Source organism: Seriola dumerili, unplaced genomic scaffold, assembly GCF_002260705.1.
Source record: "Seriola dumerili isolate Sdu_G_001 unplaced genomic scaffold, Sdu_1.0 BDQW01000052.1, whole genome shotgun sequence".
Lineage (NCBI taxonomy): Eukaryota > Metazoa > Chordata > Actinopteri > Carangiformes > Carangidae > Seriola > Seriola dumerili.
This window is the reverse complement of record NW_019174307.1, coordinates 23,247,092-23,262,368: the sequence shown is the minus strand read 5'-3', so window position 1 is coordinate 23,262,368 and position 15,277 is coordinate 23,247,092. Positions and strand designations below refer to the sequence as shown.

Below are 15,277 nucleotides of genomic sequence, written 5' to 3'. Positions count from 1 at the left end.
AACTCTCTATTATAAATTCTATTCTTAAATCTGAGATAACGACTGATGATGTCATCAAGACATAATCACAGGTTATTTTCTAAATGTTAACACATACTAACCACATGTGATTTCTTGTTATTTTGTTGGATATATTGCACCAACACTGAAATGATTATGAACGTTAGTGTTTACTGGATTTAATTTCACTTGGGTGCAGAGTTACGCCAATGTCTTCAGTAATTAAAGACATGACACAAGACAAAATGTATTTCAGGATTAAATTCGTTGTCATGGTGGAAAATTGTGGGAGATGGTTTATGGTGAACTTCGCAATATACCTCATCAGCCAAAACAAAGAATAAGCTGTGATTGCCTTTTTCACAGCTGAGTGTGAGAAACCATTACTTATAAACTGACCTTTATGTCTAAATTGGTGATTTACCCTTTAATTGGTTTCTACTGAAATTTGTGAATATCAAGCTACAGCTGTAGTTTATCAATCTACAGTAAAATCAATCCAAAAGAGAATAACATGCTGTGATTATGTAAATTTACAAAGTTAGGCAAGACTTAAAAACAACTTTTTAAAAATAAACTTAAATAGCTTTGGAAACCTTTGAGTTTCATCATTTGTTTTTTATTTTTACAATGTGTAAAATGTGCAAGAATATAACTGTGTGATTACAAGCAGTAGTGTGGAACTTAAGATATCAATAGTGTTAGTTTTTCCTTTCTAAAATAATTCAAATACTTTAAATTACATAATGCCTGAATAATAATCTGTAACACACCTACAAAAAAAGACAAGGACAATCTGATCAGAGAAACGCAGTCATGTTCCGTGAATATATCATTTTAAACCGTTCAGATTTTCAACATTTAAAATGTTTATCTTCACTCAAGAAAATCAAGTCTCTGCATCATCCACAACAGATGAAATTATATTACATCAACTGACATTGTGACATGCAGTGTTAGTGTGATTTGACCTGAAACAACAGCCCCTTGAGGTGTTTAGAGATTTCTTTCATTTTCAGTCCGTATATGAATGGATTAAACAGAGGATGATACATAATCATTTGTAAAGTCATTATAACGGGCAAGTTTTGGAAAATCTGATTCCAGGACGAAACAACAATGACATCATAAGTAATCAAACAGGAAAAGTTGATTAAAACCAGCAGGTGAGGTAAACAGGTCTGTGCAGCTTTTTTCCTGACATTCTTACAGCTTCTATAGAGAGATTATAAGGATCCTGGTGTATGTGAAGAAGTATGAAGAGCATGGGGAAAAGCCCAATATTTAGCAACATGAACACACCATATATGGAACAGTACTACTGAGGAACACACTGAAGTGTGTATACTGAATGTTACAGAACAGTCCTTTCAAAGTGGGAGTGAGAGTTTTACATTAGCCTACAATACAACTGCCACTGCAAGCTCACAAGCAGGCACGAGCCAAGCTGAAACCAGAAAGACTTTGATGGTTGTATTTTTCTCATACAGTTGGATATTGCAGAAGGTTTACATATAGACACATACCGTGTCATAGGCCATGGCTGACAGCAGTAAGAACTCTGAAGTGGGCCAGAGTGATAATATAACAGCTGAAAGAGACAAAGTGGATAAGTATATGATCTGATTTTCCAGTCAAAAAGTCAATCAGAAGCTTTGGGTAGATATTAGTGCTGTAAAGGACAGAGTTGATCAACAAAGCTGCAATGAAGATGTACATAGGCTCATGGAGGTTTCTGTGAATCACGATAAGACACACGATGGTGGAATTACAGCAGATTATTAGAATATAAACTGTAAACATGATCACAAAATACAGATATCTGTATTTCTGCACTTCTAAATATCCACCAAGAGTTATATATGTCACATTTAATTCATCATCCATCAGGTTTCTCCAAAGTCAAAATGTTAATCAGTAACAGGCACAACAAGTCTAGATGGTCTTATTCACCAATGTTACAGGATGTGGAGTGTTTGACTCAGTGGATTGTTTTTATCAGACTGCTTCACCCTCCATGGATCTCATTAAATTTTCCACTAACATGTAAACAACTCCAGAAAACTCAGGAGTCCTGAACCCAAAAGTTTTGTTACTATAGACCTCTTTGCTGGGTGGTGCCCCCGTTACAGTTTTCTGTGCCTCCCTGAGTGATGATGTCACTACACTTCACCTGGGGAAGAAACTCAGTCGCAACCTGGAGGGAGACATTTTGACATTTTCCGGCAGAGAACCGTGAACCATGGCCTTCAGACTTGGAGAGAGTGTAGCAGACATACCTGGCCTGGCATCAGTCACAAGCCATTAAAGAAGTTCATTCTAAGGACATACAGAGTTATTGACGCAAAATTGACACCTTGATACTCTTCCCACCCTCAAACGATCAAATTGATAGGAAACAGAGACAAAGGACCCTTCTCTCACAAACAGACCACGCTGTTAGCATGTCAGAGAGACACACAACCAGACCAAGGGTCAAAAGGTCAGCTCCAGAGGATCAACCAGTGGACACCAGGCAAACTGAAAAGCATAGGAAAAATCTCCAGTTTGTAAAAATTAGACTCTGTCTATTGATATTTGATTGTTTCTTATATAGGAAAAGTAACACCAGAAGAACTGATTATTACTAAGGTGTGAATCCTGGACTCTGTTTTCCATGCACACACACAGATCTGAGGAAGAATATATAATTAAATATCTAACTGTTCTGTAACTCATGAGTTGTTTCTATGTAATAGTTCAATCCCAAACTTCAATATTATAGAATGGTTGAAATGTAACGTGTAGACTTTAAGACAATGTCCTTCATGTGACCGTACTGTCAGCATCCTTCACACAAGGTAACACACACTACATGGCATCCAGAATGTCTTTATTATTATTAATACAGTCAAAGAACTGCTGTGTAATCCACATTTATAGACTTTTAGCTTCAGGAAATGTTTATATTGTTGTTTGATCAGTTAACCACTTGTATTATGATTAATTCCAGGTTTAAAGGATGTAATATGAAATCCATACTTGTATTACTCCTGTCTGTCATTATTAATCCCATTAGGTTTATATGTTATTTCATTTAATGTTTTGTGGTCATGGTGGAAGACGGATGTGCGAGTTTATAGGTAAACTCTAGAATTAAACTATTCAAGAGTTCAGTGGAAAATTACTCTTCTCCAAGTTGAAACACAGGAGAAGACAACGTGCGCCAGCCCCCCAGGGGATAAAACAGTCCTGATCAATTCACACATCGCTCTTACCAATAGCCCAGCCCTTAGCTCCAAGCTGCTAGCCACAAATTCCTGGCTCTTAGCCATTTTTGCACTTGATCGTTTTGTCCGCGTCCTTTATTATTTCTTTGCCACATGCTCCAAGTAACTTTCTTTTTGTCTACACGCACAATCTTTTAATTTTTATAAGCCAAGTCAAAACCAACTGAACCAAAACAACAGAAGTACCTCAGAGTAATTTTGTAGATTTTAAATATTATCAGGTTTTCCTTTCTGAAGGTTTTTGTCATTTTAGAGTCATCTGGTCAACGCCAGTCTCCTCTAAAGCTATCCAGCCAAAGTGAAGAGTTTATTTCACACCAACCCGCAAGAGACGCCAGCAGATAACACCTCTGCATGACCGCCTCCAGAGAAGTCGACCAGAAAGCAAGAGTGTCCGAGACAGAAAGTCTCCTGGCAAACTCCACCAGAGCTGAACCACTGAGACACCGGCAGAATCTGTCACCGTGATAACGGGACACGGCCTCCAGGAGAATCCACCTAGATCCCGTGTCTCCAGGGTTACCACGGTAACCACAGCCACCTGGGTTCCAGCCGAGGGTCTTCGGCTACAGCGCAACTCACAGTAGGCCGGTCTTAACACTCTGCTCATGACTGGGTTGATGTCGAAATATAGCAATGTTTAATCATCAAACCTAATTTGTAGATGTATCATTAGCTGTATAGCCATAGTGTATAGCCATAACATATTCTCTCCCAACATTGCAAACTCCTCAAACAGCTCATTTCATTATTATTTTCATCTTTATGATTATTACACCTTGCATTTACTCTGTAGATAGTTTAGTTAATAATCTTCTTTATTTACACCCAGTTGTTGTCCTGTTGTATTCTTTTAACGTAGAGACTGGAGATCCATTGAAACTAGAAGTCACGGCTTCTGATATAAGATTGATCACATTAATCAATGAAGTAATTCATTGTTGTATTCCCTGAGGAATGGTGCCCCTTTCAACGAGAGCAAATACTAAATTATGGCGTCAACGCTACAGGAGTGACACTCACATTTCACTGCAAACCTCTGCAGACTGAGCTGAAGAACACAGACTAATGAAACCAAAAGAGACACATCATCTGCAAAGAAGAGTGTCAGAGCCCTAAAACGGACAATGTCCTCTCAACGAAGCTTCCTTCAGATTCTATATAAACAGAACTGGTGACACGGGACAACTCTGAGAGATCCCAACACCAACTGAAAATGTGTTGGACTTCCTGCCAAGAATATGTGCACAGCTTTCACTCTAGTTATTTAAGAACCGGGTGGCTCACAGCAAAGACACTAGTTCCCTTTACTCCTGCAGTAGCCCCCACAGGACTCCCTGGGGTACATGAGTGTAAGCCGTCTCCTGGATCTGAGGTTCGACAGTTGGTCGCATCCTCCTTTCCACTGCCCCAGGTCAGCTTTCCCAGAGAGGCTGTGCAACGTGATATCTCGATAATTGGAGCACACCCTTCAGTCCCCCTTTTCGAAAATAAAAACCAGGACACCGGTCTGAAATTCAACACAACACCTAGGTCCTTGCCTCTGCCTGCTGCCCAGTCAACAGTGTACAGTGCCTATCCCTGCGGATGGTGGCGGGTCCACAGGGAAGCGACTCCATCCAATTATTTCAGATTCGTAACAAACTCTCTATTATAAATTTCTATTCTTAAATCTGAGATAACACTGATGATGTCATCAAGACATAATCACAGGGTTATTTTCTAAATGTTAACACATACTAACACATGTGATTTCTTGTTATTTTGTTGGATATATTGCACCAACACTGAAATGATTATGAACGTTAGCTGTTTACTGGATTTAATGTTCACTTGGNGGAGAATCCACCTAGATCCCGTGTCTCCAGGGTTACCACGGTAACCACAGCCACCTGGGTTCCAGCCGAGGGTCTTCGGCTACAGCGCAACTCACAGTAGGCCGGTCTTAACACTCTGCTCATGACTGGGTTGATGTCGAAATATAGCAATGTTTAATCATCAAACCTAATTTGTAGATGTATCATTAGCTGTATAGCCATAGTGTATAGCCATAACATATTCTCTCCCAACATTGCAAACTCCTCAAACAGCTCATTTCATTATTATTTTCATCTTTATGATTATTACACCTTGCATTTACTCTGTAGATAGTTTAGTTAATAATCTTCTTTATTTACACCCAGTTGTTGTCCTGTTGTATTCTTTTAACGTAGAGACTGGAGATCCACTGAAACAAGAAGTCACGGCTTCTGATATAAGATTGATCACATTAATCAATGAAGTAATTCATTGTTGTATTCCCTGAGGAATGGTGCCCCTTTCAACGAGAGCAAATACTAAATTATGGCGTCAACGCTACAGGAGTGACACTCACATTTCACTGCAAACCTCTGCAGACTGAGCTGAAGAACACAGACTAATGAAACCAAAAGAGACACATCATCTGCAAAGAAGAGTGTCAGAGCCCTAAAACGGACGATGTCCTCTCAACGAAGCTTCCTTCAGATTCTATATAAACAAAATCGGTGACACGGGACAACTCTGAGAGATCCCAACACCAACTGAAAATGTGTTGGACTTCCTGCCAAGAATATGTGCACAGCTCTCACTCTAGTTATTTAAGAACCGGGTGGCTCACAGCAAAGACACTAGTTCCCCTTACTCCTGCAGTAGCCCCCACAGGACTCCCTGGGGTACATGAGTGTAAGCCGTCTCCTGGATCTGAGGTTCGACAGTTGGTCGCATCCTCCTTTCCACTGCCCCAGGTCAGCTTTCCCAGAGAGGCTGTGCAACCTGATATCTCGATAATTGGAGCACACCCTTCGGTCCCCCTTTTAAAACCAATTTCAGACCAGGACACCGGTCTGAAATTCAACACAACACCTAGGTCCTTGCCTCTGCCTGCTGCCCAGTCAACAGTGTACAGTGCCTATCCCTGCGGATGGTGGCGGGTCCACAGGGAAGCGACTCCATCCAATTATTTCAGATTCGTAACAAACTCTCTATTATAAATTTCTATTCTTAAATCTGAGATAACACTGATGATGTCATCAAGACATAATCACAGGGTTATTTTCTAAATGTTAACACATACTAACACATGTGATTTCTTGTTATTTTGTTGGATATATTGCACCAACACTGAAATGATTATGAACGTTAGCTGTTTACTGGATTTAATGTTCACTTGGGTGCAGAGTTACGCCATGTCTTCAGTAATTGTAAAGACATGGACACAAGACAAAATGTATTGTCAGGATTAAATTCGTTGTCATGGTGGGAAAATTGTGGGAGATGGTTTTATGGTGAACTTCGCAATATACCTCATCAGCCAAACCAAAGAATAAGCTGTGATTGCTTTTCACAGCTGAGTGTGAGAAACCATTACTTATAAACTGACCTTTATGTCTAAATTGGTGGATTTACCCTTTAATTGGTTTTCTACTGAAATTTGTGAATATCAAGCTACAGCTGTAGTTTATCAATCTACAGTAAATCAATCAAAGAGAATAACATGCTGTGATTATGTAAATTTACAGAGTTAGGCAAGACTTAAAACAACTTTTTAAATAAACTTAAATAGCTTTGGAAACCTTTGAGTTTCATCATTTTTTTTATTTTTTACAATGTGTAAAATGTGCAAGAATATTAACTGTGTGATTACAAGCAGTAGTGTGGAACTTAAGATATCAATAGTGTTAGTTTTTCCTTCCTAAAATAATTTCAATACTTTAAATTACATAATGCTGAATAATAATCTGTAACAACCTACAAACAAAAGAAAGGACAATCTGATCAGAGAAACGCAGTCATGTTCCGTGAACATCATCATTTTAAACCGTTCAGATTTTCAACATTTAAAATGTTTATCTTCACTCAAGAAAATCAAGTCTCTGCATCATCACTACAGATGAAATTATATTACATCAACTGACATTGTGACATGCAGTGTTAGTGTGATTTGACCTGAAACAACAGCCCCTTGAGGTGTTTAGAGATTTCTTTCATTTTCAGTCCGTATATGAATGGATTAAACAGAGGATGATACATAATCATTTGTAAAGTCATTATTAAACGGGCAAGTTTTGGAAAATCTGATTCCAGACGAACAACAATGACATCATAAGTAATCAAACAGGAAAAGTTGATTAAAACCAGCAGGTGAGGTAAACAGGTCTGTGCAGCTTTTTTCCTGACATTGTTACAGCTTCTATAGGAGATTATAAGGATCCTGGTGTATGTGAAGAGTATGAAGAGCATGGGGAAAAGCCCAATATTTAGCAACGTGAACACACCATATATGGACAGTACTACTGAGGGAACACACTGAAGTGTGTATCCTGAACTGTTACAGAACAGTCCTTTCAAAGTGGAGTGGCAGAGTTTTACATTAGCATACAATACAACTGCCACTGCAAGCTCACAAGCAGGCACGAGCCAAGCTGAAACCAGAAAGACTTTGATGGTTGTTTTTCTCATGACAGTTGGATATTGCAGAGGTTTACATATAGACACATACCTGTCATAGGCCATGGCTGACAGCAGTAAGAACTCTGAAGTGGCCAGAGTATAATATATATACCACTGCAAGAGACAAGCTGAGTAAGTTATGATCTGATTTTCAGACAAAAAGTCAATCAGAAGCTTTGGGTAGATATTAGTGCTGTAAAGGACAGAGTTGATCAACAAAGCTGCAATGAAGATGTACATAGGCTCATGGAGGTTTCTGTGAATCACGATAAGACACACGATGGTGGAATTACAGCAGATTATTAGAATATAAACTGTAAACATGATCACAAAATACAGATATCTGTATTTCTGCACTTCTAAATATCCACCAAGAGTTATATACGTCACATTTAATTCATCATCCATCAGGTTAATCCAAAGTCAAAATGTTAATCAGTAACAGGCACAACAAGTCTGACTTTGAGGTTCACAGTAACTTATTACCTGTACTAGATGGTCTTATTCACCAATGTTACAGGATGTGGAGTGTTTGACTCAGTGGATTGTTTTTATCAGACTGCTTCACCCTCCATGGATCTCATTAAACTCTCCACTAACATGTAAACAACTCCAGCAAACTCAGGAGTCCTGAACCCAAAAGTTTTGTTACTGTAGACCTCTTTGCTGGGTGGTGCCCCTGTTACAGTTTTCTGTGCCTCCCTGAGTGATGATGTCACTACATGATATTACATAATGTTCAATATGACATTTTTAAACTAATCAGTATTTTTCCTTACTTTCTTTTTCTTTTTTTTACAGAGTTGTAGATTTAATTTGAAAAGGACAAAATTATAGTTCTTGCCTACCAATCTGATCTCAATAATGACGTGTGACCCACTCCTGGGTGAGTTCAACTCACACCAGGTTCAGAAGGAGCTAAACTCCAGTTCAGTTAACTGAGACTTTAGTTTGTTTTTGAGTTGCAAGAAAATGCTACCCACGTCACATTTACACGAATATGAAAAATAAAAACTGGGCCCTGTAAAAACTAAGAAAATTGTCCTCATACGGGATTTATCACAGTTAGGAGTCAGAGTGCACTCTTTGAGTATAATGTGTGTTCAGGCTGGTACCAGTCCAGGTGACAGGTTCTGCCCAGGTTGATTGTGCAGTGTGTGCTGCTGATGGTATTCCTAGTACAGGTCAAACTCCAAAAAGAACTCTATTGGTATTTTCATTTCATTTGATTAATTTAAGGTGGCACACCTGTAACTAGAAAGAGTAATAATAGCAACAAAACGCTCCATTCGGTTTTCCCAACAAATGTAGCAGCACTACTGTTTGCTTGTTTTAAATGTCCACGTGTTTCAAACTCAGCAACTTAACAAACTATTCTCTAAGATAACCCTGAGAACATTACTGTGAGATAATCATGGATACCTGAATTGTCTCCCCTGAGACACGAAAACATAATTCAACTGTTTTTTGTGCGGCTGAGTGCAGAACCACGACATATAAACCGACTTTCACGTTTAAATTCTGGACTTTCTCTGTAACTAGTTTTCTTCCATTTTGAAACTCGGTCCGCTGCTCGAGGTTTCTGCTCTTAAAAGGGAGTTTTTCCTCTCCACAGTCGCCAGGTGCTGCTCATGGTGGGACTTGTTGGGTCTCTGGAAATAATATTTCAAAGAGAATGGTCTAGAGCTGCTCTATTTGAAAAGTGCCTTGAGATAACTTCTGTTGTGATTTGGGTGCTGTATATAAAATAAAAAGATAATTGTTAAAACCAAGTACAGCTGTAGGTTATTAATCTACAGTAAATACATCAATCAAAAAGAATATTACCAGATGGGATGTTATGAATTACTCTCTAGGAGTGTAGTAGGAAAAGACTTGCAATTAAGCAAAACTTTTTAAATACACGTTTGAATAATTTTCTCTCTTTTTTTTTAAAAAAAAAAAAAGTTTTTAAATTTAATGTGAAAAACTATAATCTGTACCATTAGAGGCAGTGCTGTGGAACATAAACAGATCGCCAATGTTATGTTTTCTTACTATGATCATTTTATTGGATCAATGACACATCAACAACCAACAAAAGAAAGAAGAATGATCTGAGACACCAGTCACACCTCTGCTGCGTTTAAAGCTGTTTAACCCATCAACATTTAAATTATTCAGGTTTTCAACATTAAAAAATATTTATCGTCACTTATTATTGAGCGATATGACCTTGCATCCAACCATACAAAGAGACAAGGACACTAATATGAATGTCATATTAAATCAAAGCTGGTGAAGCTTGTTCAGATTCTGTGGATTGGTGATAAAAACAAATCCAACAAATGTCTATCAAGAAAATCAAATCTCTGCATTATCACTCCAGATGACATTAAATTACACTCACTGACAGTGTTGATTTATTAGTGTGATTTGAGCTGAAACAACAGCCTCTTGAGGTGTTTAGAGATTTCTGTCATTTTTAGTCCGTATATGAATGGATTAAACAGAGGATGATACACAATCACTTGTAGTGTCATTATTAAACGGGCAAGTTTTGGAAAATTAGATTCAAGTTTCATTATAACAATATCATAACTGAAAAAGGTGGAAAAGCTGATTAAAACCAGCAGGTGAGGTAAACAGGTCTGTGCAGCTTTTTTCCTGACTTCTCTGCAGCTTCTATAGGAGATTATAAGGATCCTGGTGTATGTGAAGAGGATGAGGAGCATGGGGAACAGTGCAATATTTAGATACATGAACACGCCATATATGGACAGTCCTGCTGAGCGAACACACTGAAGATTGAAAAATGAATTGTTACAAAAAAGTCCGTCCAAAATAAAGCGACAGAGTTTTATATTGGCATTTAATACAGCCGACACTGCGAGCTCACAAGCAGGCACGAGCCAAGCTGAAACCAGAAAGACTTTGATGGTTGTTTTTCTCATGACAGTTGGATATTGCAGAGGTTTACATATAGACACATACCTGTCATAGGCCATGGCTGACAGCAGTAAGAACTCTGAAGTGGCCAGAGTGTAAAATATATAAGCTTGAAACAGACAGGCTTGAAACGAAATGATCTGATTTTCAGACAAAAAGTCAATCAGAAGCTTTGGGTAGATATTAGTGCTGTAAAGGACAGAGTTGATCAACAAAGCTGCAATGAAGATGTACATAGGCTCATGGAGGTTTCTGTGAATCACGATAAGACACACGATGGTGGAATTACAGCAGATTATTAGAATATAAACTGTAAACATGATCACAAAATACAGATATCTGTATTTCTGCACTTCTAAATATCCACCAAGAGTTATATACGTCACATTTAATTCATCATCCATCAGGTTTCTCCAAAGTCAAAATGTTAATCAGTAACAGGCACAACAAGTCTGACTTTGAGGTTCACGGTAACTTATTACCTGTACTAGATGGTCTTATTCACCAATGTTACAGGATGTGGAGTGTTTGACTCAGTGGATTGTTTTTATCAGACTGCTTCACCCTCCATGGATCTCATTAAACTCTCCACTAACATGTAAACAACTCCAGCAAACTCAGGAGTCCAACCCAAAAGTTTTGTTACTGTAGACCTCTTTGCTGGGTGGTGCCCCTGTTACAGTTTTCTGTGCCTCCCTGAGTGATGATTGTATTTAACTATAAAGGAAATGGGTTCGATTTGACATTTTCTTTGTTGCAGTTCTCTGTGATGAACTGGACATACAGCAGTTATATTTAGCTTACTTCCCATTAATGTTGTCTAAAAAATCTACTAGGAGTCACTTTGAAGATTACATTAATATCTTTTCTTGGATTGTCTCATTTATTAAATTACTTTATTGCCATGTCAACAACTCTAACAACAGACAAAAACAAAATCATTTGCACATAAGTAAATAAAATATACACAAAAGGAGCATAAGAATACAGACATACATATTAATACATAATAAAATAAAAGTGTAAGTGCTGGTATGTTTGTGTTAAAATGCTTGTGTCTACCTCATATCAGCCTCAGGATATCTGCTGTTCCTGGGGTGAGATGTCCTACACTTAGGAACTTAAGAATGGGCCTACAAGCCTGAGAGGGGTTGGCGATCACCCTCTGCGACCTGCGTCAAATAGAGAGGGGAAGGCCGCAGCCACTTATCTTAGATGCTGTGCTGACAATTCTTTCTAACTGAAAGAATTGTTATGTGGCTGGTGTTAGCCTCCAACTTCAGAGTGTGGCATATGGTGGTGCTGAGGAATTTAGATGACCAACAGAAGGAGGACTCCCTCACCTCCAAAAGTCAATTATAATTTCCTTTGTCTTTGCAGTGTTTAAACCAAGGTTATTAGCCTTACACCACTCCTCTAGGCTCCCACCACTCAGACCTGTAGGCTTATTTGACCCCCCCCCCCAAAACATGTTACCTATCAAAACCACTTGCTTCCTATCTGACAGAAAATATAAAATTGTTCTCAATACCCAAACTTGCTTTTACAATACAAGAGGATGAGCAGCTACTTCTTCAGGGCAGCCTGGATGATACAGTGACTCGGTATCGGAAGAAAGTGACCAATAGAACTGGGGCTAACTGGTTAGCATGCTAACTTCAGAAGAAGAAAAGAAGAGAAACAAATAAGGCCAAAACAACAGTTAACATTTGGCAGCACTTTCCACCTCTAGAGACACTTTTTGGTGAGTAAAAGAATGAGAATTGATGCTGAGACTAATAAACAGCTGTTAATGCTAACATTAGCTATGTATCAATAGCCGAACTTACAAATAGCTCCTTTAACCAAATATTGATTGTTAATGTGGCCGTCTATAGATTAAGGACATTGGTTAAAATTTGCATTCCTAACACAGATACAGTTGGATAGTTAAACTATAACAAATTATTACATTTTAAAAGTTAATCTACATATTTATGTATAAAACCTTAATTTGTTATGTAATTATAGCATGAATCAAGTATGTATAGTATGTATATAAGTATAAAATAGCATAAAATACTCAAATAAAATTCAAGTACAACTGATTTTATAGTATATTATATTATGTTCCTGTTTTTAAAGTGACTGGTTAAAGGTCATGTCTGTGGGGGTTTGCACCAGACTGGAGTTGTGTTAATGTGTTTAATAGCTCTCAAAGGACAAAAGAGATAATGACCTGTTGACCACCATAATTATTGTGATAATTACTTCAATTGACTTATTACACATCTAGTTATTACATTGCCAAAAGCAACAGTCATTCAGTCTGTTTGTAACAAAACATCATGTTGGATCTTTGACACTTGTTTCTGATGACAGAGGTAAAAGGTGCTTGCTCAGCAGAACATCCCATGAGACCAGCTCACTGTGACCACCGATCGGCTGTTTCCAGACTGGCTGGAGTCAGGCCTGTCCCCCGAGGCCTGGCCTGTTGTTCACACACAGTAGACAACACTAATGACAGTCATTGCAGTATCCTTACATCAGCTCTGGGCTTCTGTGGCGGCCATGTTGGTGTTATCAAAGTAAATTGCAAAACAAATCAATACTTTCCATCACTTTTAGGATGCACTTTCTATTAACTTTGTCATCACTTTGTGACCTCATTGACCCCCCCTATGAAAGTGTAAATGTTATAGGTTGTTTAACCTTACATCTTGTCTCTGCATGAAAAAGCCTGACTTCCTGTCAACCACAGATGAAAAGTCAGAAGCTCAGGAAAGAGGAAAGTAATTGCAGGAAGAGGCAGACCACTGTGTTGAAGCAGGCTGCCACACAAAGCTTGGTAAGAGTGTGAAATGGAAGTTAAGACAAGACAGATTTCTATTTTGCCAAAGATGCTCAATCTAAAAGTAAATATAGAATATGCACCTGGATCTAGACACAAACAGTCAAATAAACTATGTTTTTCTATATTTTCCCTCCAGGCGTTACTGACATATCGTATTCAGAAGGCCAAAAAACGTGAGGACGTTTGTGAGGACACTGTGACCTTGACCTTTGACCACCAAAAGCTACTCAGTTCATCCTTGAGTCCAAGTGAAGGTTTGTACCAAATTTGCTCAAGCTGTTACTGAAATACGGACGGTCGACAACATGATGCCTCCGGCCCTGGTTGTTGTCGGCGTGGAGGCATAAAAGTACAGTGAGATCCGGGTCTCAAACTTTCTGACAACACTGTATATAACATGTGTGGCAGCCTGCTTCAACACAAGTGGTCTGCCCTCTCCTGCAATTACTTTCTCTTTCCTGAGCTTCTGACTTTTCATCTGTGGTTGACAGGAAAGTCAGGCTTTTTCATGCAGAGACAAGATGTAAGGTTAAACAACCTATAACATTTACACTTTTCATAGGGGGGGTCAATGAGGTCACAAAGTGATGACAAAGTTAATAGAAAAGTGCATCCTAAAAGTGATGGAAAGTATTGATTTGTTTTGCAATTTACTTTGATAACACCAATCATGGCCGCCACAGAAGCCCCAGAGCTGATGTAAGGATAGCTGCAATGACTGTCATTAGTGTTGTCTACTGTGTGTGAACAACAGGCCAGGCCTCGGGGACAGGCCTGACTCCAGCCAGTCTGGAAACAGCCGATCGTGGTCACAGTGAGCTGGTCTCATGGGATGTTCTGCTGAGCAAGCACCTTTTACCTCTGTCATCAGAAACAAAGTGTCAAAGATCCAACATGATGTTTTGTTACAAACAGACTGAATGACTGTTCTTTTTGGCAATGTAATAACTAGATGTGTAATAAGTCAATTGAAGTAATTATCACAATAATTATGGTGGTCAACAGTTCATTATCTCTTTGTCCTTTGAGAGCTATTAAACACATTAACACAACTCCAGTCTGGTGCAAACCCCCACAGACATGACCTTTAACCAGTCACTTTTAAAAACAGGAACATAATATAATATCTATAAAATCAGTTGTACTTGAATTTATTTGAGTATTTTATGCTATTTTATACTTTATATACATACTATACATACTTGATTCATGCTATAATTACATAACAAATTAAAGGTTTTATACATAAATATGTAGATTAACTTTTAAAATGTAATAATTTGTTATAGTTTAACTATCCAACTGTATCTGTGTTAGGAATGCAAATTTATACCAATGTCCTTAATCTATAGACGGCCACATTAACAATCAATATTGGTTAAAGGAGCTATTTGTAAGTTTCGGCTATTGAATACATAGCTAATGTTAGCATTAACAGCTGTTTATTAGTCTCAGCATCAATTCTCATTCTTTTACTCACCAAAAAGTGTCTCTAGAGGTGGAAAGTGCTGCCAAATGTAACTGTTGTTTTGGCCTTATTTGTTTCTCTTCTTTTCTTCTTCTGAAGTTAGCATGCTAACCAGTTAGCCCCAGTTCTATTGGTCACTTTCTTCCGATACCGAGTCACTTTATCATCCAGGCTGCCCTGAAGAAGTAGCTGCTCATCCTCTTGTATTGTAAAAGCAAGTTTGGGTATTGAGAACAATTTTATATTTCTGTCAGATAGGAAGCAAGTGGTTTTGATAGGTAACATGTTTTGGGGGGGGGGGTCAAATAG

General features: G+C 38.3%; 2 protein-coding genes and 1 pseudogene across 2 annotated transcripts; all 3 read right to left on the bottom strand.

Moving 5' to 3' along the window:
• Positions 1-956: 956 nt before the first annotated feature.
• Positions 957-1,887, bottom strand: LOC111218095 (annotated as a pseudogene).
• A 5,333-nt stretch (positions 1,888-7,220) lies between these two features.
• Positions 7,221-8,147, bottom strand: LOC111218094 (olfactory receptor 11A1-like). Its single transcript, XM_022740189.1, has one exon. The coding sequence runs from the start codon at positions 8,145-8,147 to the stop codon at positions 7,221-7,223; it is 927 nt and encodes a 308-aa protein (XP_022595910.1).
• A 1,997-nt stretch (positions 8,148-10,144) lies between these two features.
• LOC111218093 (olfactory receptor 11A1-like) lies at positions 10,145-11,071 on the bottom strand. Its single transcript, XM_022740188.1, has one exon. It carries the CDS (start codon positions 11,069-11,071, stop codon positions 10,145-10,147), a length of 927 nt encoding a protein of 308 aa, XP_022595909.1.
• Between the last annotated feature and the right edge of the window lie 4,206 nt (positions 11,072-15,277).

Bases quoted from the DNA above. Each gene is read 5' to 3' on its own strand.
- LOC111218093 (XM_022740188.1), bottom strand. From the start codon at position 11,071: ATGGATGATGAATTAAATGTGACGTATATAACTCTTGGTGGATATTTA.
- LOC111218094 (XM_022740189.1), bottom strand. From the start codon at position 8,147: ATGGATGATGAATTAAATGTGACGTATATAACTCTTGGTGGATATTTA.